This window comes from Dryobates pubescens, chromosome 6, assembly GCF_014839835.1.
Source record: "Dryobates pubescens isolate bDryPub1 chromosome 6, bDryPub1.pri, whole genome shotgun sequence".
NCBI lineage: Eukaryota > Metazoa > Chordata > Aves > Piciformes > Picidae > Dryobates > Dryobates pubescens.
Genome location: NC_071617.1, coordinates 817,925 through 841,187, shown reverse-complemented (window position 1 = coordinate 841,187; position 23,263 = coordinate 817,925). Strand labels below are relative to the sequence as shown.

The window sequence follows — 23,263 nt, the reverse complement described above, 5'->3', positions numbered from 1 at the left end:
CCCCCTGAGGAGGAGGGACATGCAGACTTCTCTCACAAAAGGCCTGGGACACAAGTCCTAACAAAAGTAACTCTCAAGGCTTAAGCTTTAAAAGCAAACCCAAAACACAACAAACAAACAAAAAACCCAACCCCACCACAAGTCCAAACCAACCACAGCCCCCAGCCTGCTTCAGCAAGCAGCAGCTGCTGTAAACCACACAGCAGCTCTCCAATGCCTTAAGTGATCCTTGGAAATGCTCCTGCATGCCAGCAGCAGCTGTGGCAGCCCAGTGCCAAGCTGGAGTGCTCTCAGAGCATGCTGCACAAACATTGCTTTGCATTCTCTAGCCCAGTGCTCTGGAAACAAAAGGAAAGAAACCATCATTTTACCTTCTTCATAGTGTACTGCATTACAAACCACACCACCAGCAGCCAGAAGAGAGACAACCACCCAGGGCTTAACACCAGCAGCTCATGGGTGTAGAAGGAAGTAATGACATTCAATTTGCCCTAAGAGCAGAGAGGATCACAGCACAAGAGGAGGTTTCCAGGTAAAAGCAATCCACTCTTCTCCTCTAAACCACTTAAAGCTGTTAGGGGCTGCAGAGCAGGCCTTAGGAGGGGGGGATGAGGGAGCTGGGGGTGCTTAGCCTGGAGAAAAGGAGGCTGAGGGGAGACCTCACTGCTCTCTACAGCTCCCTGAGAGGAGGCTGGAGTGAGCTGAGGGCTGGCCTCTTCTCTCTAGTGAGCAGTGATGAGAGGCAAGGGCCTCAGTTTGCACCAGGGAGCTTTAGGTTGGAGATTAGAAAAAGCTTCTTGACTGCAAGGGCTCTCCAAGCCCGGCCCAGGCTGCCCAGGGAGGGGGCTGAATGCCCATGCCTGGAGGTGTTTCAAAGAGGTGGTGCTGAGGGACGTGGCTCAGCACCAGCCTGGGCAGGCAGTGGTAGGAGCTGACCATCTTGAAGGTGATTTTGTGTCACCTTTAAAGGGGAGAGGTACAGAAACCAATCAGCCAGCAAAAGAAACTCCTGAACTCAAGCCCATGGAGTCCACCCCTGCAGGCACTCACTTTGTTTCTCTCGACCTCCAGGCATTACAGTTGCTGTGGGGACTTCCTCGGAGGTCTCCTTACATCCCTTTCACTTTCTCTTCTGCTTTGAAACTGTTTGTACCTCTCTGCCATTGCAACGAGCTTGTGGGGAACGACCTGGGGAGCAAGCAGCACAGGCAAGGTCGGGGGCTGGCAGCTCTGAGGCTCTGCCCTACATAATGCTCTCCATTTGCCTGCTCCCAGCTCGGGTTTGTTAGGTGTCTGGGTCCTGTGCCTTTGCAGGTTGTCTCTTCTGTAGAGAGAGCTCTGCTCTCCTGCAGACAGAGAGCTTCTCCTCAGGGAGGTGGGGGAGTCACCAGCCCTGGGGGTGCTCCAGAAGCACACAGCTGTGGGGCTTCAGGATGTATGTAGCGGTCATGGCAGCTGGGTTATGGCTGGACTGGAGCTTGGGAGGGCTCCTTCCCAACCCCATGATTCTATCACTGTACTCAGACATGCTGAGCAGCAACTGGCAGTGTCCCTGGGCTGGCAGGGATGTGTGTGCTGGTACCACACCTGCTGACAGCATCTAGCCAGCTCACTGAACACCTGTACTGCAGACAGATCCATCTGCCAGTGACTCAGTTACACCACTGTGATGGATACTGAATGGCTCTTCTGAGAGCCTCTGAAGAGAAACCCTGGTGCTTCAAATGATGCAAAGTTCTCTCTGGGGATGACACAGAGGGGGGAGGAGTGTCTGACACCCAGGCAGGCTGTGCTGCCGTTCAGAGCCTTGCACAGGCTGGAGGGAGGCTTGGGCAGAGGGCACCACGGTGATGTTCAACAAGGGCAGGTGTAGGGTCCTGCACTTGGGGAGGAATAACCTCTGCACCAGCACAGGTGAGGGGTTGAGCAGCTGGAAAGCAGCTCTGCAGAGAAGGGCCTGGGAGAGCTGGTGGACAAGTGCCTCAGCAGCCAGCAATGTGTCCACTTGGCCAGGAAGGCCAATGGTATCCTGGGCTGCACTAAGGAAGTGTGGCCAGCAGGTTGAGGGAGGTTCTCTTTCCCCTCTACTCTGCCCTAGTGAGGCCTCATCTGGAGTACTGTGGTCAGTTCTGGGCTCCCAGCTTGAGAGACACAGGAAGATGTTGGAGAGAGTCTTAACAGAGGGCTACAGGGACAGTAAGGGGACTGGAGCAGCATTCTCAAGACAGAGAGGCTGAGAGACCTGGGGCTCTCTAACCTGGACTGGAGGGGGATCTTATCAATGCTGATCAGTACCTAAAGGATAAAGGTCAAAGGGATGGAGCTGGGTTCTTTCAGTGGTGTCCAGTGACAGGAGGCCAAGGGGCCGTGGGCACAGGCCAGAGCAGAGTGTGTCCCACCCAGATGTCTCCTTATGCTTCCCCTTAAACTGCTTTCCTGGGAGGCTCCCAGAGCCCTGGAGCAGGCTGCCCAGAGAGGTTGTGGAGTCTCCTGCTCTGGAGCCTTTCTAAGCCTGCCTGGGCACATTGCTGTGCAACCTGCTCTGTGAGTCTGTAGATAAAGTGTGGCCACAGGAAGGGTTCCGAGATGGACAACACAAAGCTAAAAGACAAGAGGGGCAGGAGAGAGCAGCCAGGGTTCCCACTGCTGGGAGGTCACAACACCATCTTACCAGGAGTTCTTGCTGTGTGTGTATATGTAAGTTACTTCTTCCTTTGGACCTGGAAGGCTCTGATTCAAGCTGCCAAACCTTTTCTGGGACTGCACTGTGAGGCAAAATGCAGCTCAGGGCCCCCAGGACAAGAGGGACTCATAACCCATTTTCCCCCCACTTAACACAGTAAAAACACTCCCTGAGAAAGGCCCAAGCAGGCTTCAACACCTCATGAACCACGTTCAGGGGGTAACCCAGAACCAAAACAAGTCTTCCCCAGGCAGATGCATTCCTACCTGCTCTGCTCTCTGCAGAATGTCCACCAGCTCCGGGGCAACCCTCCAGTCCCGCTCGGTCAGAAGCGTCAGGGCCACCCCGGTGCGCCTGGCCAAGGAAGCAGAGAGCCGGTGAGCCCCGGTCCCGGCCGCCAGGGGGAGCCCCCGCGCCGCGCCCCCCCCCGGCCGCCAGGGGGAGCCCCCGCGCCGCGCCCCCCCCCCGGCCGCCAGGGGGAGCCCCCTGGCCTCACACTGCTGCAGCCACCCTGCACTGGCACAGGAGGCTGGCTGCAGGGTTCGGCATGCTCCTGAGCACTGAGTGAACTATGCATGGCAGAAAGCATAGAACCACACAACTGCCAGGGCTGGGAGGGAGCTCAAGGCTCAGCCAGCTCCAGCCCCCTGCCACAGGCAGGGACACCTCACACCACAGCAGGTTGCTCACAGCCACCTCCAGCCTGGCTGCAAACACCTCCAGGCAGGAGGCTTCCACCACCTCCCTGGGCAGCCTGTGCCAGGCTCTCACCACCCTCATGGGGAATGATTTCTACCTAATATCTAATCTGAATCTCCCCACTTCCAGTTCTGCTCCATCCCCCCCAGTCCTATCCCTCCCTGACACCCTCACAAGTCCCTCCCCAGCTTGCTTGGAGCCCCCTGCAGATCCTGGAAGGCCACCATCATAGTATGACAGTGCAGCCCAAGGCAAGGGCATGACCAAGTTGGACTTGTGAACACTGAAGCTAGCACAAGACAACATTCTTAAGCCTGAAGAGGCACTCATCACTGTGAAATAAACACTCCCACCAGAGGCAAAAGTAATCCTACTTGTGTTAAGCTGGGAAAGCAGCACTCAGAAGCCCTAATACAAACTGCAGCACTATGATAGGCTGAAAACTTTGCAATTCAGATCTATTTTTTCTCCTCCACATGCTGCCTAGGAACCAAGCAACTCATGGAGAGACAAGCAAGGAAGTAACATTTCACAACAGCTGCACACAAGTTGCTTGGGGCTGGTATTTCATCTCCACATCCCAGCTGGCTTCCAACTATCCCTCACTCCCACCCACTTCAATGAAGTAACAGGGAAGGGGAGAACTTCGTTTGCCTTCAATTGAACAGCAAAGTCACTGCAAAACATGAAGCAGTGTTTCATTACCTAAACCACCCTCTGACAGGATAGAGATGCAAATTGCCTTGCTCTCATGGAGGTGTGCAGGGCACATGTGGCCATGGCACGCTGGGACATGGCTTAATGGCCATGGTGGTGTTAGGCTGATGGTTGGACTGGATGACCTTAGAGGTCTTTACCAACCAAGCAGTGCTATGATTGTCAGTATCATCACTCTGCACTTCATGCACTCTAGAGGGTGCTGCTCTTCTGAATGATGAGAACACTTTTGCCCTCTTGCAGTAAACTGGCACTGTAATGATGTTTGAGCATCCAGTCCTATCAAGGGGACTGATCATTAGCTCCCAGTTCCCTGTCCAGACATGCCTGGAAACCAGTCCCCAAACAGAACTGGTTCCTGTGCAGGTGATGTCCTCTGTACTGAAATCAGACTGAAAGAATGCTCTGAAGGGGAAAGTCTTAAACACATGTAGGCATGGCACCTCAGGATCTGGTTTAATGGCCATGGTGGTGCTGGGCTGATGGTTGGTTTGGATGATCATAGTATCAGTCAGGGTTGGAAGGGACCACAAGGATCATCTAGTTCCAACCTCCTTGCCATGGGCAGGGACACCCCACACTAGATCAGCCTGGCCAGAGCCTCATCCAGCCTGGGCTTAAACACCTCCAGGGACAGGGCCCCAACCACCTCCCTGGACAACCCATCCCAGGGCTTCACCACTCTCATGGGGAAGAACTTCCTCCTCCCCTCCAGCCTGAATCTCCCCACCTCCAGCTCCATTCCATTCCCCCTAGTCCTATCACTGCCTGAGATCCTGAGCAGTCCCTCCCCAGCCTGCTTGGAGCCCCCTGCAGATCCTGGAAGGCCACAATGAGGTCACCTCGGAGCCGCAGAGGTCTCTTCCAACCGAAACAAGTCTATGACAGTTTCTGGAGCCCTCACTCCCAACCCCACAGCCCCTGCAGCTCTATCATTTGACAAGAGACAGACCTCTGCAAGGCATCAAGCATTGGCAGGGGCTGACTGCTTTCCTGTCAGCACTTACCCAGCCCTTCCAGTGCGGCCTATCCTGTGGACATACTCCTCGATGTTGCGAGGGAAGTCGAAGTTAAAGACGTGAGTGATGTCGTGCACGTCCAGGCCACGGGAGGCTAGGTCAGTAGCTACCAGGATTCTGACTCTGCCTAAGAGAAGTACAGAGGAGAGGGGATGGAATAAACAGAAAGCATGCTCCAGCCTGCTGGTTTTGTGGTGTACAGTGCACTTGACACAAAGGAAAACACACTTGCTGCAGGGCAGAGTGTGCGCTCCACACGCGAGGCGCTGGGGAAGCGCTCGCAATGGCATCGGGCTGCTGCGCTTCACAGGCACAAAGGCAGGGCCAGAAGCAAGGGAAAAGGCCTGGAGGACACAAAGGGCCAGGAAAGAACAGAAATGTCAACTGTATGCTCAGATGGCTTCCCTTATCACTGGGCTACTTCACTGGAGACCTCCCAAGCTCACGGGGATGCACTCCCGTGCAGCCTCCCCCAGGCGATCCTGCTCTGGCAGGGGGCTTGGGCTATATCTGCAGAGGTCCCTTCCACCCCCCACCACGCTGTGATTCCACAGCTGCTCTGGTTTGCTGACACAGGATCACATCAACCCACAGCACAACCCCTCTGGCATCACCCAGGGCAGAACTGCTTTGTTGAAAGCACCATCATTTGACATGTGCATTTACTGGTTTGTAGATCAGCACAAGATTCACTTTCCCAGAGCCCCCCAGAATAAAGCCTTGCACTACTTAACTCAGTTTAGGAAGGACACTGAGACACTTGAAGGTGTCCAGAGAAGGGCAACCAGGCTGGGGAGAGGCCTTGAGCACAGCCCTGGGAGGAGAGGCTGAGGGAGCTGGGGTTGCTTAGCTGGGAGAAGAGGAGGCTCAGGGGAGACCTTGCTCTCTGCAACTCCCTGAAGGGAGGTTGTAGCCAGGTGGGGGTTGGGCTCTTCTCCCAGGCACCCAGCACCAGAACAAGAGAACACAGTCTCAAGCTGTGCCAGGGAAGGTTTAGGCTGGAGGTGAGGAGAAAGTTCTTCACCAAGAGAGTTGTTGGCCATTGGGATGTGCTGCCCAGGGAGGTGGTGGAGTCCCCGTCCCTGGAGGTGTTCAAGAGGGGACTGGATGTGGCACTTGGTGCCATGGTCCAGTCATGAGGTCTGTGCTGCCAGGTTGGACTCGATGATCTTTGAGGTCTCTTCCAACCTTGGTGATTCTGTGACCTCTTAGGCACCCTAAGTCTCATTCAAGAGCAGTCTGTTCATGTTGGATGATTTTGTTTTGCTTTTCAATCAGAATCACAGAATGGTTTGGGTTGGAAGGGACCTTGAAGATCATCTAGTGGCAAGCCCCTGCCACGTCACAAACGAGCTCACGAGCATTCTCATTCCTCTGGCACTGAAGGGACATGGCACTCACACAGCTGTGGGCATGAGCAGCTTTGAGCTAAGCAAAGCAGCTCTTTGGTGCAAACCAACCTTTCCTGAAGTCATCCAAAGCCTGTTCTCGATCACACTGCTCCCTGTTGCCATGGAGTGACTGCACTGGGATGCCCTGCAGGCTAAAGTTGCTTGCTATGTCATCAACTCTAGGGGGAAAGCAAACAAGGGCTCTGCAAATTCAGGAAACGCAAAACAACAAAAAAGAGGAGCAAAGCAGCACAGAATCCCAAAGGTAACACCATGAGAACACAAGCTAGATCATGGAATTGACCTCAAGGCTCAGCCAGCTCCAGCCCCCTGCCATGGGCAGGGACACCTCACACCACAGCAGGTTGCTCACAGCCACCTCCAGCCTGGCTGCAAACACCTCCAGCCAGGAGGCTTCCACCACCTCCCTGGGCAGCCTGTGCCAGGCTCTCACCACCCTCCTGGGCAACAACTTCTTCCTCACAGCCAATCTCAATCTCCCCACTTCTAGTTCTGCTCCATCCCCCCCAGTCCTGTCCCTCCCTGACACCCTAAATGTGTGCCCAAGGCTCAATCTCTGCCTAGGGCAGCTGGTATTTATCACAAGCCAGCCTGCAAACAGGACTGTTCCCTGCATATGTACTTAGTCACACATCAAGAGAAACAACAGGTGATTTTTCCTGTGTTGCTCCCTCAAAAGCTCAGCCACAGTACCATGACCACCCCAACCCTGGCTGCACCAGCTGCATAGGGAAGTAGAGAGTACATCAGATTAATGTGCCCAGGAATCTCCACATCTGCTTCAATTAGGTGAGGTTTACATCTGCCCCCACCAGTAATCATATCCAAAGGGGTAACAAGCCACTGCTCAGTCTGGAGGAATGAATGAACCTACTGCTACTGTCATGATATTAAAAGGGCTACAAGCTAAAAGTCATTCTAGAGCATGACTACATAAACAAATAGCCAGCAGGGCAGGGAGGGGATTCTGCCCCTCTGCTCCACTCTGCTGAGACCACAGCTGGAGCACTCTGTCCAATTCTGGACTCCTATTACAGGAAGGGTCTGGAGGTGCTGGAAGGTGTCCAGAGCAGGGCCATGAGGAGGAGCAGAGGGCTGGAGCTGCTCTGCTGTGAGCACAGACTGAGGGAGTTGGGGTTGTGCAGGCTGGAGAGGAGAAGGCTCCAAGGAGACCTCATTGTGGCCTTCCAGGATCTGCAGGGGGCTGCAAGAAAGCTGGGGAGGGACTTGTGAGGGTGTCAGGGAGGGATAGGACTGGGGGGGATGGAGCAGAACTAGATGTGAGGAGACTGAGATTGGCTGTGAGGAAGAAGTTGTTGCCCAGGAGGGTGGTGAGAGCCTGGCACAGGCTGCCCAGGGAGGTGGTGGCAGCCTCCTGCCTGGAGGTGTTTGCAGCCAGGCTGGAGGTGGCTGTGAGCAACCTGCTGTGGTGTGAGGTGTCCCTGCCCATGGCAGGGGGTTGGGACTGGCTGAGCCTTGGCTCCCTTCCAGCCCTGACAACTCTATACTAAACATGCTAACATTTATACAATACTAAATACACTAACACTGGTAGTATGATTCTGAACAGAAATACTGCAGGTATGGCATTAAAGGGGTACAAGCTAAAAGTCAGTCTGGAGGAAGGAAAGGAGACAGACATACACTACTAGTACTGTTGTGGTATCAAAGGGGTGCAAGGTGCCAGTTAGCCTGGAAGAATGCATGAAGAAATAAACTACTCCTGTTAGCACTTTGCTGACCAGAGCTGTAACACTTGCTAATGACTCTTAGCTGAGCTAAGAAACCACCCAGCATGTGCTGGGCACAAAGGAAGAGCAGCACTAGGTGGGAAGGGATGACTCACGTGTTTTTTTTCCCCACAAAAATGATGACCTTGTCTTCTGGCTTCAGAGAATCAACAAAGTGCTGCATCAAAGCTCTCTTCTCCTCCTCACCGACAACCAGAACCTTCTGTTCTACTGTGTCTACTGCCTGTTGAACAGCAGAAAGAGATGTCAAGGAGAAAAACTAGAAGACAATATGGGAATTAACAGGGGAAAAAATACTGGTATGGTATAGACCTAGCAACATGATACAATGGGAAGCTACCTTAAAGGCCAAGTGTGCATCAGGCTGGAGTTCAAACAGTTCAGATTCATTGGGTGTGTCCTTGCTGCTTTGGGAAAACACTAACAGCTCTTTTGTTCAGCTGCTTGCCAAATCATGCACTTGCAGAGATGTAGGATCACAGAGCTGCCAGGGCTGGAAGGGAGCTCAAGGCTCAGCCAGCTCCAGCCCCCTGCCATGGCCAGGGACACCTCACACCACAGCAGGTTGCTCACAGCCACCTCCAGCCTGGCTGCAAACACCTCCAGGCAGGAGGCTTCCACCACCTCCCTGGGCAGCCTGTGCCAGGCTCTCACCACCCTCATGGGCAACAACTTCTTCCTCACAGCCAATCTCAATCTCCCCACTTCTAGTTTTACTCCATCCGCCCCAGTCCTATCCCTCCCTGACACCCTCAGCAGTCCCTCCCCAGCTATCTTGGAGCCCCCTGCAGCTCCTGGAAGGCCACAATGAGGTCTCCTGGGAGCCTTCTCTTCTCCAGACTGAGCAACCCCAACTCCCTCAGTCTGTGCTCACAGCAGAGCAGCTCCAGCCCTCTGCTCACTCCTGTACAGGCACAGATCCCAGAATGCTAGGGGCTGGAAGGGACCTCAAGAGATCAGCTGGTTAGTGAAGTAAATCTTCCTAATGTCAGTGAAAAATCAGAGTGAAGCACTTGCATCTGAGTGCACTTGATGTTAATCTAGATCAAGCTCCTTGAGAGGACAAGCTTTGCAACAGGATTCTGTAAGCCATTTGACACTATCAAATCTACCCAATTCTTCCCACAGCAGCTTGGTAACAAAAACTTTGCTCCCTGGCATTTGAAGGCTGCCACAGCAAGTCTGAGGGCACAGAACATAAGCACTATCAAGGTCTAGGCAGTCTCACTGGAACTGCATGATGCTCTTGCAGCAAGGGCTGAGCAAACCAACCAACCAACCACACAGAAAGATTCTCATTGCACATGGGAACTCTGTCCTCTCCCTACCCAGAGATCACCTCTTCAGTTGAGAGAAGCTCCTTGAAGAGGTGAATACATCAAACAAGAGCTACAGCAGGAGTTGAGGTCCCTCAGATTCTGATCCTGTGTCTTTGGCAAGCCATGCCCTGTGACAAAAGCAGTTCTGAACAGATGAAATGCACATCCCCCTCCTGTTTCTGCCTAAGGGCACTGATTGCTACATTTCTTCATCCCCTGTCACTAAAAACAGGAACTGAAAATTCAAGGACTCAGGCTGCAAGCAATCTCTGGCCCTGAGTGCAGAGGCCTTGGAAGAACTGCTCCTGTAAGCTCTGCTGGTACTGAAGCCAGCTACACCTAGCTGCACAGGCATGCCAAGTATGCAACTACATATCAGAAGCTGGGGGGGGTTAAAGACAGCTCTTGTTCTAGAAGAAGTGCTCCTGCTCTAGACAAAGGCCCTCCAAGAGCTTACTGCAGAGTTTCTGCTCTCTTGGAGAAAGCAGCAGGTAGGAAACAGAGATCCAGGTATCAGCCTGAACACAGAGGGAAGGCCTTCAGAAGAGCAAACAAGGAAGGAACAAATACTGGCTGAACACAAGTGAAAGCTGCATGAAGAAAGGCTCAGGCAAGAGCTTGTGAAGTGCAAAGTTCAGCACTCAGACTCCATTCTGGTTGGTACTTGCTGCTTGTGACACCTTCTGAGGCTTTAGCTCTTCAATAGCCTGTTAGAGAAGCCCTTTGATTCTGCAGTTCTTTCTAAACTGCAAACAGGGCTTCCAAAGGATAATACACAGAGCTGGTTTAGTAAGGGTGGGAAGATTTTAAAGCTACCTGCCTTGACTTACATATAGAACCACAGAGCTGCTGAGGCTGGAAGGGACTTTGGAGATCAAGTCCAACCACTCACCTAGAGCTCACAATCCCTAGAGCCACCATGTCCCTCAGCACCACATCCATGAGTTCTTTTCAATGCCTCTACCACCCTGGGCAGCCTGTTCCAGAGCCTGAGAACCCTTTCTGTGATGACATTTTCCCTGATAGCCAAGCCCTGTGAGGAGAGGCTGAGGGAGCTGGGGTTGCTTGGCCTGGAGAAGAGGAGGCTCAGGGGAGACCTCATTGCTCTCTCCAACTCCCTGAAGGGAGGTTGTAGCCAGGTGGGAGTTAGGCTCTTCTCCCAGGCACCCAGGGACAGAACAAGAGGACACAGTCTCAAGCTGTACCAGGGGAGGTTTAGGCTGGATGTTAGGAAGAAGTTCTTCCCAAGACAAAGAGCTTGGCTGTTGGAGTATGCTGCCTGGGGAGGTGGAGGAGTCAGCCATAACTAGAAGTGTTTAAAAAGAGCCTGGATGAGGCCCTTGGTGCCATGGTTTAGTTGATTAGATGGTGTTGGGTGACAGGTTGGACTGGATGATCTCAGAGGTCTTTTCCAACCTGGTTAATTCTGTACTCTGAACCTCTCCTGGCACTACCTGAGGCCATATCCTCTTGCTTTGCCACTGGTGGCATGTGAGAAGAGCCTGACCCCTGCCTTGCTCCTTCCTCATTTGAGGTAGTTGTAGAGGGTGATGAGGTCTCCCCTCTGCAAAAACAGAGTGGCAGGCAAAATACTTCCTGGTTTTACTGCAGGTTTTTCTCCAGAATCAAAAAACCCAACAGCACACACACCCCAGAACAGCAGAGAAGAGAACAACTTACTGCTAAGTCCAGAGTCCCAACATACACAATCATTGGGTTTCTCAAGTAGGATTTCGCCAGGCGACGAACACCATCAGGCCAGGTGGCACTGGAGGAGGCAGTGAGGAGGAAAGCAGACATGAGGACAGACTGCAAAGCCTTCCTCAGTCTCTTATTTGCATCAGCCTGTTGGTTTTTCTCATGCACCAGTGAAGTGCTTGAGCATGCAAGAACAGGAGTGAGCTTCTGCGCGAGACTCGGAGCTCATCTCCAGCAGCTGTTCGCAGAGAGCACTCAGGCTCCAAGGAGAACAGCTGGGAGTAGTTAAGGAGCTCTCCTCATGAAGCAAAAAGTGACTCTAGAACTACAGAATGCTCTGGGCTGGGAGGGAGCTGCAGAGCTCAGGCAGCCCAAGCCCTCTGCACTCAGCAGGGACAGCCCCAACTCCAGCAGCTTGCCCACAGCCCTCTCCAGCCTCCCCTTCAACAGCTCCAGGCAGGGAGCCTCAACCACCTCCCTGGGCAGCCTGTGCCAGGCTTCCACCACCCTCCTGCTGCACAACTTCTTCCTGAATTTCCCAGCTCAATGATGCCTACTGAGCTTCCTGTGTGGTTTTGCCCCAAAGCTCCAATGCAGAGTATGAATATTCAAACACAATTTCCATCTCTGTTGGTAAGCCCTACAAAACCTGCATCAGTTCACAGTTAATCCAGGCACAGACCAGCACAGATGCTGATGAGAAGGCTGGGATGCATCTTTGGTGCCAGATGGAGCAGCGACAGCTGGCATTTGAAACTGATCTAACAAGCACTCTGAGGACACCCTCCTCCTTTGGGTAAGGAACCTGTTGTTTTTACACCTGATGCAAAGCACCAGAAAAGGGGCAAGAGGTGAAAAGAGAACTGTCAGAAGCCTCATCTGGAGCGAGCAGACAATCAGAAAGCAAACTGCTGCCATTCCCCCTGAAGCCAGTGAAAGCTGTAACAAACTGACACAACTGTTTGCAGGGAACTTGTTCAACACCCTGATGCCTGCAGGGCTCAGGCACTGCTCTGCTGCCACACCTGGTCATGGTCGTCTGTCTGTCAGGCCGCACATCTAGCAGGATCTTCATTATCTGAGGTTCAAATCCCATATCCAACATTCTGTCAGCCTCATCTAAAACCTGACCAGAACAAGGTTATTAGCTGTGTCTTGCTCCTTCTGGGTTTCAGCAAGATGGCAGATCCTCTCAGTGACCACTTTTAACTGCAGAAGCTGCTCTGTAACGTACTGCAACACCTGTCCCAAGTGTTCTTGCACCCTCACCACCTCCTGGGAACTTTGTTAGTTAATAAATACACTTGTGGGTAGTGAGAAAACCCACAGTACCTTCAAGGGCACTGAATGTCAGTGAAGAAGAAACAGCAGTTTGTTTCTAACAGTTTGGTTGGTGCCTGGAACTAAGAACAGAATTAAACCAAACCAAGGCAACCCCAACCCAAAGGGCAAGCCCATGGCCACCCCAACCCAAAGGGCAAGGGCAAGCCCATGGCCACCCCAACCCAAAGGGCAAGGGCAAGCCCATGGCCACCCCAACCCAAAGGGCAAGGGCAAGCCCATGGCCACCCCAACCCAAAGGGCAAGGGCAAGCCCACAAGTAACCAACCAAAAAAACCCAAAGTAAGAGAACAAACCCAACCATTAAAGCTTAAATTCCCACTAGGCCAGCCATTTCCCAGCTGGTGCACTACTCATTCTGTATCAGCTACTTGCCAAGTAAGTTATGCTCTTCAAATTAATGAAGTTATTCATCTGCAGATCATTCAGCCTGCCAGGAGTGGCAATGACAATGTCCACACCTTTGGTCACCAGGTTGATCTGTCCCTTTCGGTCCCCACCGCCATAGATGCAAATACTGAAACAGAAAAGGTTGTTCAGGAGCAGTGGTGAAGCTCAGCTGATGCCATCCTGTTGCTTCACCTGGAAAAGAATCAGCTGGAACTACCAAGTGTGACTTACAGTAACACTGAAGGATACTGCCTCAGGAGTTCAGCATTAGCTGTCTGATGAAATTAACCATGAAGGGGAGGAAGGCAGCTGTCAAGCTACATGCTCTGGGCTGTTCTAAAATGCTCACATCACAACTAGAGGAATGCATCAAAGGCTGTGTGGTTTTCTGAACAGCACCATCAGAACTTTCACTGTTAAAGCAATCAGCACGCTGGGTAAGGGATCAGGCTTCCAAGAACCATACAATGGTTTAGGCTGGAAGGGCCTTAAGGCTCACCCAGTTCCAACTGCCCTGCCATGAGCAAGGACACCTCCCACTAGAGCAGGTTGCTCAAGGCCACAGTATAGAGAAGTCCAACTCTACAAGAAACAGGTTCTTTCCCCCCCATGAGAGCAGACAAAACAGGCACTCTGCAAAAGGGGAACACACCAACTCCCCCTGCTCTCTCTGCCAATGCCGTTGTTTAGCAGGCAAACAAAGCCACAAGTGGCAGGAAAAGCAACCAACCAAAGGAGACCTCACAAGCAAGTCAGAAGCAAGCTGACCTTTTAATTCCTTTGTATGCATACTTGGAACACTCTGCCTCCACCTGAAGTGCCAGCTCTCGGGTGGGAGCAAGGACTAACATCCCCGGACCGCCACGCTCGTTCTGGGATCTGCAACAGAACATCTTCAGAGTGTGGCTATGTAAGGCTAGCAGGGCTCAGCCACAGCTGACAGGCTGTTTCTGTACTGTTCCAGTCTGGCTCAGCACACTGCCCCCAGCAGGCTCTGAGGTGGCAGATTCAGTACTCGCTCCACCGGGTTTGTATTCTTATTCCCTCCGCCCCCAGGCTATGAGTTATGATTTTCTTTACTACAAAACCATCAGCTGGGAAGTGGAGACAGGAGGAAGTCTCCACAGATAAAGGAGTCAGATGCCTGGGCAGTGCTTACACTGGCTGTGAAGTCAGGTGAATGAAGCCAGGCATCAAGTACGCCAGCGTCTTGCCGGTACCCGTCTGCGCTATGCCGATAAGATCGATGCCTTGGAGGATGATCGGCCACGCCTGGGACTAACAGAAACCAGCAGTTACATGGAGGGGGGTCGCTTAAGCTTCAGCTAAGGACTCACCAAAGCTGAATCCACACCTGAATTGGTGTAGGCTTCTGGAACCCAGCTTTTCTGATACTAGCCATGATGTCAGGGTAGTGCTCAAACACATCCTCGAAGGCGCAGGCGGGGTTGGGAACGCAGCGCTTCTCCCCTTCCGCCAGGTCGTCACAGACGATGTGGTGATTCTCTCTCCTGCACAGGGGTGAACAGGGGCAGCTGCTTTAAGCTCTCATCATCTGGAAAGCAGAGCTCACACTAAACACTGCCTTTCTGGTTTTCTTCCCATTTTCTTTGAAGATCCTGCAGCTGGGGCAGGGCAATCCCAGGCACAAATGCAGGCTGGGCAGGGACTGGCTGGAAAGCAGCCCTGAGGAGAGAGCCTTGGGGGTGCTGGGGGAGGAGAAGCTCAGCAGGAGCTCTCAGTGAGCACTTGCAGCCCAGAGAGCCAAGCAGAGCCTGGGCTGCAGCAAGAGAAGTGTGGCCAGCAGGGCAGGGAGGGGATTCTCCCCCTCTGCTCAGCCCTGGGGAGACCCCACCTGGAGTACTGCCTCCAGCTCTGGAGCCTCTATTGCAAGAGGGATCTGGAGGTGCTGGAAGGTGTCCAGAGCAGGGCCAGGAGGATGAGCAGAGGGCTGGAGCTGCTCTGCTGTGAGGACAGACTGAGGGAGTTGGGGTTGTGCAGTCTGGAGAAGAGAAGGCTCTGAGGTGACCTCATTGTGGCCTTCCAGGATCTGAAGGGGGCTACAAGAAGGCTGGGGAGGGACTGCTCAGGATCTCAGGCAGTGATAGGACTAGGGGGAATGGAATGAAGCTGGAGGTGGGGAGATTCAGGCTGGAGGTGAGGAGGAAGTTCTTCCCCAGGAGAGTGGTGAAGCCCTGGGATGGGTTGTCCAGGGAGGTGGTTGGGGCCCTGTCCCTGGAGGTGCTTAAGCCCAGGCTGGCTGAGGCTCTGGGCAGGCTGATCTAGTGTGGGGTGTCCCTGCCCATGGCAGGGGGGTTGGAACTGGCTGATCCTTGTGGTGCCTTCCAACCCTGACTGATACTATGATACCAAGATCCCTGGAACAACAACAATCAAGCCCCAGCCCTCGAGTGAGCCTCACATGGAGCCCCAGCCCTCGAGTGAGCCTCACATGGAGCCCCAGCCCTCGAGTGAGCCTCACATGGAGCCCCAGCCCTCGAGTGAGCCTCACATGGAGCCCCAGCCCTCGAGTGAGCCTCACATGGAGCCCCAGCCCTCGAGTGAGCCTCACATGGAGCCCCAGCCCTCGAGTGAGCCTCACATGGAGCCCCAGCCCTCGAGTGAAATTATTCTTCTAACGTCTAAGAAAGCCTCAGCAGAGGAACAGTGCTCCTGCAGGCAGCAATTGCCACGCTCTCCTAGGAATGACTGATCTGAAGTTACAGATGGTTATCAAGATCAGTTGCAGTCCTGTCATGTCAGACTTCAATTACACTCTGTAACAAATTAAGTAACTGTGACAATTCTTTTTAAGCTAAAGACAGCCCCAGAGTTCAGAGAAATGGATTAGACTTTTTTGGTCAGAATCCTGTGTTCTGACAGAAGCTTTCCCAACATTTCTTCAGCTCCCTGGATGCTCTAGAACTAACAAAACAGAACAGCTTAGGGGGAAAACAAAAGACAAGCTCCAAAATAAACCTCACCTGAAGCCAAATGAACAAACCCCAAACACAGCAATGCACACAGAAGGAGAAACCTACATCCACAGCTGAGGTGCTAGGGCTCTCCTCAACTAAGAGCTATTTATACACAAAGTAATTTATCTTCATTCCATTTCTCTACTCTTCTGAAGATTCCACCCACCAGAAAGTTTTACTTCAAGGGGAGAATGGGATAGGAAGGGACCTCCACAAATTGAGTCCACCCCCCTGCCTAAGCAGGGTCACCCAAGGGCAGGTCACACAGCAACACATCCAGATGGGTCTTGAAAGTCTCCAGAGAAAGAGACTCCACCTCCTCTCTGGGCAGCCTGCTCCAGGGCTCCAGCAGCCTCACACCAAAAAAGGTTTGCCTCGTGATGAAGTTGAGCTTCCTGCATTCCAGTTTGCATCCACTGCCTCTCAGCCTATCACAGGACACCACTGAAAAGAGCCTGGCCCCTTCAGATAGCTGTAAACATCAGTAAGAGCTCCTCTGAGTCTTCTCTGCTCCAGAGGAAACAGCCCTGGGGCTCCCAGCCTTTCCTCATAGAGAGCTGTTTCAGTCCCTCCATGGGCAGCTCAGCCTCTCTCCATGCTTACAAAATACTTTGTCCCCAGTTATTGTCATTTTTATCTTACAGCAGACAGACTAGATGAAAAAAAAATCATCCCTTTATCATGCAAATCCTCCTCTTCAGGGTGTATTCTGAACCTGCAGAACAATGTTCTCCCACTCCTGACAAGGCTCCTCTGGTGAGCAGGCAAGAGGGCAAGCAGAGCCCCAAATAGGGGAGGAATAGAAGTTAACACTTCAAGAATGTTCATCAGCTTCATTGCAAGCACTGGAGAGGGTTAAAACTGTTACCAGGGCTGAACAGAATCCCTTGAAACAGATGACCTGCTTTTCTGTAGCTGGCTGGATCAAAGTGGATGGATACAGTCAGCTGAGGCAGCTACTCACCAGGAGGTGGTTGTGAAGACAAGATACAGAGGAAGACAAGAGAGGCTGAAGTTTGTTTAGAGGATGACATTGACCAACACATGAATGGCAGCCAAGAGGTACTGAACATGTGACCAGTCCTGTCTGGAAGGAGCTAGGCAATGTGAGCATGCTGTGCTGTGAAATGCAAAGAACCAAAAGATGTCTCCTGATTTTTGTTTCCCCTTCTGAAGGCCAACTAGATCCAACCCTTACAGGCATGCAGTGAATCCCCAGAAGCTAATCTTCCCAGCAACTAGCAGTACTCACCTGCTAGCTACTGTTGATTTAAGACAACATAAGTTCCCACAAGCCCTTAGCCTCAATGCTCCTGTCTCCCTCCTGCTGGGCTCTGGAGAGCTATGCTTTGCCAAGCAGATGATCCTTACCGCCACAGCTCCACTTCTTCCGGTGACATCGACGCAGTCCTTGGTGACTCCTTATAGAAGTTCTTCTCAATGGGAGGCAAGCCTGCGGCAGAAACAGTAAACCTGAGTCAGCAAGAAATGCCACAGATTAAGGGTAGAGCTGCTGAAGCTTCAGATGGAAGTTTCCAAGCCCAGAGAGGGCCTTGCACTAGGGGACAGCTCAAGGGCGGTGGGTGACTGCTGATGTTCCCGGGAAAGAGGAAGGCTGAGGCCGACACATCCTTGCCTGCAGAAGAACCACTTCCCCACACTCCAAGTTCTGCACTTATTTCCCCTCATATATGACTAACACATGACAATACATGTAACAATCCTGAGGCCACATGTAAAGCAAGATTACATTCAAAAGGTGAAGCCCAAACACCAACTCAGCAGCTAGTTTCAGTCTCCACACAGCAGCTTCGGCGTCCTGCGTGGCCATGCTGAGGAGGTGACTCCGCTGCAAGCCCGACACTGACTCACTCATCTCAAAGCAAAGGCCAACAACATTGAAGCATTCCATGGATTGATCAAATAAAGGCAAGAACCACCCAAAAAAAACCCTTTTAAAACTGACCTGCCCACTTCATAGCTTCATATTTAGCTCTGTTTTCTCGAAGAGAGGCCCAGTTAATCCCTGGCTTCTTTGGGGTATTCTCAGGCTTGACAACATCCAAGACTGCTCCTGTGAAGGTAGCACCAGAAAGCTTCTGCTCGATGGAGCACATTGCAAGGCTGGGGAGAACCTCCCCCTCCACACACACCCCTGGCTCTCTTTTGCTATTTCAAGGCTTCTGAAGAGATCTTGAGTAGACATGAGGCATGCAAATAAAAACACTTCCGAAGTGTGAATCAGGGCTAAACCCTGCACAAAGCCAGTTCTGACTGAGAAAAGATTTCAACAGCTTAACCTGAAGGCAGGGTCTGAAATGCTGCTCCTCCAGCTAGAAAGAAAGACTTTTTGTGCAGCAGGCCCCTGAAAAACTAGTGAGCCCAGGAGAGATGTGCAGACAGAGCTTCACTTTCAACAGATGGCAGAGCAAGGTTTCCTTCCAAAGCAGCCAGCAACACTACCATAAAGCCTGAGTGTAGCTACAACCTGTAACAAATTTGGGGTGTGACAGGTTAAAATCTCTTAAGAAAGGTTTGGGACTGAAGATATAAAAGGCAACACAATTATGTGTGAGTGGGAAAGCAGGAAACATGGGCAAAACACAGCCACACATCCCAAGGAAGGGTTAACTAGCTCCAGGCTCCAGAAACACTCTCATCCACCTTCTGGAGCACTTCCAAACCTCAAAGCTCACTACTCCATTGCTCATTCCAATGCTGGAACACAACTCTCAGACCCCATCTTCCTAGTCAGAGCCTCTGAACACGACTACAGAGGCTGTTTGCCTCTGCAGGAGGCAGAGCAGCACACACAAGACAAACACCAATCACCTCAGCAGCATTCCAACAGGAAATACTTATATTGCCATGCAACAAAGTTAACAGAATAAAGCCAAGTGAGGTGAGGTGTGCATGAGCAAAGCTTAAAGGCAACTTCCCATGCAAGCAGTGAGAAGTCAGTGCTGACCATGCTATAACCAGTGCTTCTGCACTAGAAACTACATTTACATAACCACAGCAGCAGCCAGGCTGGAAGAGAGCCTCAGGGTCCCCAAGCCCAACCATCAGCCCTGCTCTGCAAGGCTCAGCCCTAAAGCACAGCCCCAAGCCCCACAGCCAAAGCACCTTCAAACACAGCCAGCCCTGGGGACTCCACCACCTCCCTGCCCAGCACATCCCAAGCCCTGACCACTCTGCTGCCTAAGCTCCACTCTCAACCTCCCCAGGGGCAGCTTGAGGCTCTGCCCTCTTCTTCTCTCACTAATGCCCTGGGAGAAGAGAGCAGCAGCAGCCTCTGCACAAGCTCCTTGCAGGGAGCTGCAGGCAGCCAGGAGCTCTCCCCTCAGCCTCCTCTCTTTCCCACTAACCATCCCCAGCTCCTTCAGCCTCTCTCCAGCAGCTTTCTCCTCCAGGCCCTTCCCAGCTTCCTTGCCCTGCTCTGCCCTGGCTCCAGCACCTCCACAGCTCTCTGGCACTGAGCTGCCCTGAGCTGGACACAAGCCTCCAGGTGTGGGCTGCCCAGAGCTGAGTGCCAGGGGACAATCCCCTCCCTGCTGCTGCTGGACACAGCATTGCTGAGCCCAGCCAGGAGGCCTTTGGCTCTCTTGGCCCCCTGGGCACACTGCTGCCTCCTCTTCAGCTGCTTGGCCATCAGCACCCCCAGCTCCCTTTCTGCCAGCAGCTTTCCAGCCACACTGCCCCAAGCCTGCAGCCTTGCTTGGGGTTGTTGTGCCCCCAGGGCAGGGCCTGGCACCTGGCCTGGCTGAAGCTGCTCCTGGTCACCTTGGCCATGGATCCAACCTATCCAAGTCCCTCTGCAGAGCCTCCCTGCCCTGGGGCAGCTCACCACTGACACCTAACTTGGTGCCCTCTGAGCACTCACTGCTGACACACTCTGGGTCTCCCTCAAGGTCACCAATGAAGATGTGAAACAGCAGTGGTGCCAACACTGAGCCCTGAAAAGCTTTGGGCATTTTAATGCTGCATAGATACTACACTAAATCGTGACCTTGCCTTGAAATTTTGGGCAATCAGATTGATAACAGAAGAAACTAAATAGCAAACTACTGTGCATTCATTAAAATGGCTGAAAACACAAAGGAGCAGACCTTCAGAGAGGCCTGGCACTTTGAGGACAGCCAACTGTTCACAGCTGTGAAGGGAGGGTGTGTGGATACTTTAAGGAGGTATGCTATTGCTCATGAACAAGGTGGAAGCTAATCCACTTTGGTAATATATAAAACTCCCCAGCACACCACCAAACACATGGAAAGATATTTCCATCCCCCCCCCAAACATTTCTTACCTTTTTCAGTTCCACTTGTAATGCAGTTTTGCCAAGATCTTGTAACAGCATCATCAATCAACATCTTGGCTTTGTTTTGCACAGCAGTGCTGCCAAAAATCTTCACCTCAGCTTCCCAGGCTCCTTTTGTAACCTAGATTCATAAAACCTTACTGAGTTTCTACATTACTGGAAAGAGAAATACACACCCTGCACCCTGACAGCAACCCTTGATGATCTCTTGGTTTTCATGTAATTTCACTTCTCTTCCCAGGAAAAGGTCCTTTCATTCCCTTTCTAGAAGAAGGGGAAATAAAAGCATCTGTAAGGGGGGGTGGAAATCAGTAAGCTTTTTCTGCTTTCACCTATCAGTTGAGTTGTAGCCCCAACCCCACTTCCTTCCTGCCCATTCTTGTAGAACAGTAGGATTAGTTCAGCTACTCCAACACCCTTCAACTTGCTGCAGTATCTCTGGCTTGCATGGAGGCAAACCCAACCACGTTCCCAACAGAGCCCAGGCCTGGATGCCACACAGCAGGGGTACCTTTATTCTAGAACCTGTAGATTCTTCCAGTTCTCTTATCTTAGCTCCACCCCGACCTGTTATAAAGACACATGGCAGGTAGTAAAGAGACTCAGGCCAAACCAACAAGTACACAGAGTTAACTTCGAAGTTACCAGTGGTCCCAAGACCTTTTGTAGAATGGTTTGGGTGGGAATGGACCTCCAGAGGCCATCCAGCCCAAATGCCCTGCAGCGAGCAGGGGCATCCTCCACTGCACAAAGCTGCTCAGAGCCACGAGTGTATGCATCCATAAGTAAAAGACCTTGTCACACCAAGAGGCAGGCAGTAGTTCTGGCAGTGAACCAAATATGCAGTCTGGGGAGGCACCTCGTTTGGAGAGATGGAGCAGCAAAACCAGTTCAAGAGCCACCCCTCCCTCTACCTGCCTAACAAAGGGCCTCAGCCCACTGCCAGCCTGCTGGCCATGAGACACAGCCATCCACCCAGGCACTTCAGGGAAGAAAACTCAACTTCCCTGGCAACTGGGAAAGCCCCACTGTTCAGCCAGGGCCCTGCAAAAGCATCTTGCCCTCCCGCCAGGGAATGGAGGTGTAGCGGCTGGGGCCCTTCCCCAGCCAGGGAGACAGGAGGCAGCGATGCAGCCCCTCGGGGCGCGGAGGCCCAGGAGAACAAACCCAGTTCCCTCCTCCCCTCTTTCCCCACCCGCGAATAAGCTACCTATGAGAGCCCCGACCAAGGTGTTATCGAGGCGGAAGCAGAGCGGCACGGCGGCGCCCTGCGCTCGGCCGGCGGCAGCTGGGGGTGACGGCTGCCGCACCGCCCGCCCCGGGCCGCCGGAGCCGTTAGCGCCTGGAGGCTCCCGGGCCGCCTCGTCCCACCACCGCTCGGCGCTGCGTCCTTCCCTGCCGCTCTTTGCAGAGGCCTGGCTCTGCGAAGAGGTCGCCGGCGGCTGGCGCGGACGCCCGGCGGCGAGGGGCACAGGCGGCGGCCAGGCCGGCGCAGCGGCATCGTCGTCGCTGCTGCTGGCATCCCAGTCGGACATGGCGCCGCCGCTCCTCGCCCTGCGCGGCCCATGCGGCGGCACTCTGCGCGCCTTGAAGAGGGGCGCGCTGATTGGTCAGGGCGGGAGCTTTCTGAGCAGTGATTGGCTGACTCGGTGATACGACGCTGAGAGTGGCGAAACGTGCGGTGTCCCTCCGCTCAGCTTGCGGCTGAGCTCGCGTCCCCGCCCCCCGCGCCCCCGCCGCCCCCCCGCGTCCCCGCCGCCGCCCCCCGCGCCGCCGCCGCCCCCCGCGCCCCCGCCGCCCCCCCGCGTCCCCGCCGCCGCCCCCCGCGCCCCCGCCGCCCCCCGCGCCCTCATCCCCCCCCCCGCCGCCCCCCGCCCCCCCGCCGCCCCCCGCGCCCCCGCCGCCCCCCCGCCGCCCCCCGCCCGCCCCCCGCCGCCCCCCGCGCCCCCGCCGCCCCCCGCGCCTCCGCCGCCCCCCGCGCCCCCGCCGCCCGTGTTCTGAGGGCTGCTCGGTCCCCAGTCTGCTTCCTGCCTTCTCCGCCCTGCCTCTCCTCTCCTAGCCTCGGGGCAGCCCCGGGTGGACTCCCTGGAGGCGTTCAAGGCCAGGTTGGATGAGGCCTTGAGTCAGCTTGGGCTGGTGGGAGGTGTCCTGCCCGTGGATTGGAACTAGAGAAGCTTTGGGATCCTTTCCAACCCAAACCATTCCAGCAAACTGAAGTACACAGATGCATTTCCCCCCTTGTTTGCCAGGGGGCTCAGACCACACAAACTGTTATGAAGGGAAAAAGCCCCAAACCAACCCCAAAGCCCAAGCCAAAGCAGCAGAGCATGACACTTTTCAGATACTTTTTTATTAACAACAATATGGATTCAACTTTGCCAAGGAGTTACAACCAACATTGGAATGTACTGGCTGGTGCTGTTGCAATGTCAGTGGAAGCAGCCTTCGTGCTTTCTAAGCCTCTTACCCCACTGCCTTCTCTTCCCCCCCCCTCTTTCCAAGAAGTCAGAAACGCTTCCAAAGAGCAGATGGTGCTGGATGTGTGTGGAGCTGCCTCCTGTGTGGCCACACCAGCTGGATGAATGGCCACACTTTGCATCCAGATGAATGGACAAGCTTCCACTGACGCTGCAGGGGACAAAGTCTTACTCCAAGCCCCAGTTAAACCTTGTATTTGCTCAGTTATTCACTCAGCTGTCAGGTGTGACAGCACTCTGTGTGACCTCGGAATCCATTCGCATCAGGGCGAGTAGCACGCTCGGGGGAGGGGGAAAATATAATAACATTCTATATAAAATAAAGAAAGTGAAGCAGAAATAGCTGGGGCAGATTCTTTGCTGACCTTGGATTGCATTCAGAACCTAAGGAATCCCGAAAAAGGATTGCAGGATAAAAAGTTGGCCCAGAGGGGCAAGTTCCTTCCTGGTGCAGGGGGGGT

General features: G+C 53.5%; 1 protein-coding gene across 1 annotated transcript; it reads right to left on the bottom strand.

Moving 5' to 3' along the window:
* Window positions 1–1,074: 1,074 nt before the first annotated feature.
* DDX43 (DEAD-box helicase 43) lies at window positions 1,075–21,860 on the bottom strand. The gene is made up of 16 exons (XM_054162483.1): window positions 21,536–21,860; window positions 20,837–20,892; window positions 20,314–20,446; window positions 17,974–18,081; window positions 17,379–17,460; window positions 14,384–14,540; window positions 14,189–14,307; window positions 13,798–13,908; window positions 13,015–13,156; window positions 12,324–12,424; window positions 11,281–11,368; window positions 8,377–8,504; window positions 6,579–6,688; window positions 5,107–5,245; window positions 2,950–3,037; window positions 1,075–1,188 (listed from the first exon to the last, which is right to left on the bottom strand). Exons 1-16 carry the CDS (start codon window positions 21,858–21,860, stop codon window positions 1,075–1,077), a joined length of 2,001 nt encoding a protein of 666 aa, XP_054018458.1.
* Between the last annotated feature and the right edge of the window lie 1,403 nt (window positions 21,861–23,263).

What these genes read in the sequence shown, in the direction of transcription:
- DDX43 (XM_054162483.1), bottom strand. Translation starts at nt 21,860, where the DNA reads ATGTCCGACTGGGATGCCAGCAGCAGCGACGACGATGCCGCTGCGCCG. An exon ending in AGAAGCCTACACCAATTCAG is followed by an intron (nt 14,308 to 14,383) that starts GTGTGGATTCAG and finishes GGTTTCTGTTAG; the next exon opens with TCCCAGGCGTGGCCGATCAT. An exon ending in TGAAGAGCATAACTTACTTG is followed by an intron (nt 12,425 to 13,014) that starts GCAAGTAGCTGA and finishes TGTTCTGGTCAG; the next exon opens with GTTTTAGATGAGGCTGACAG.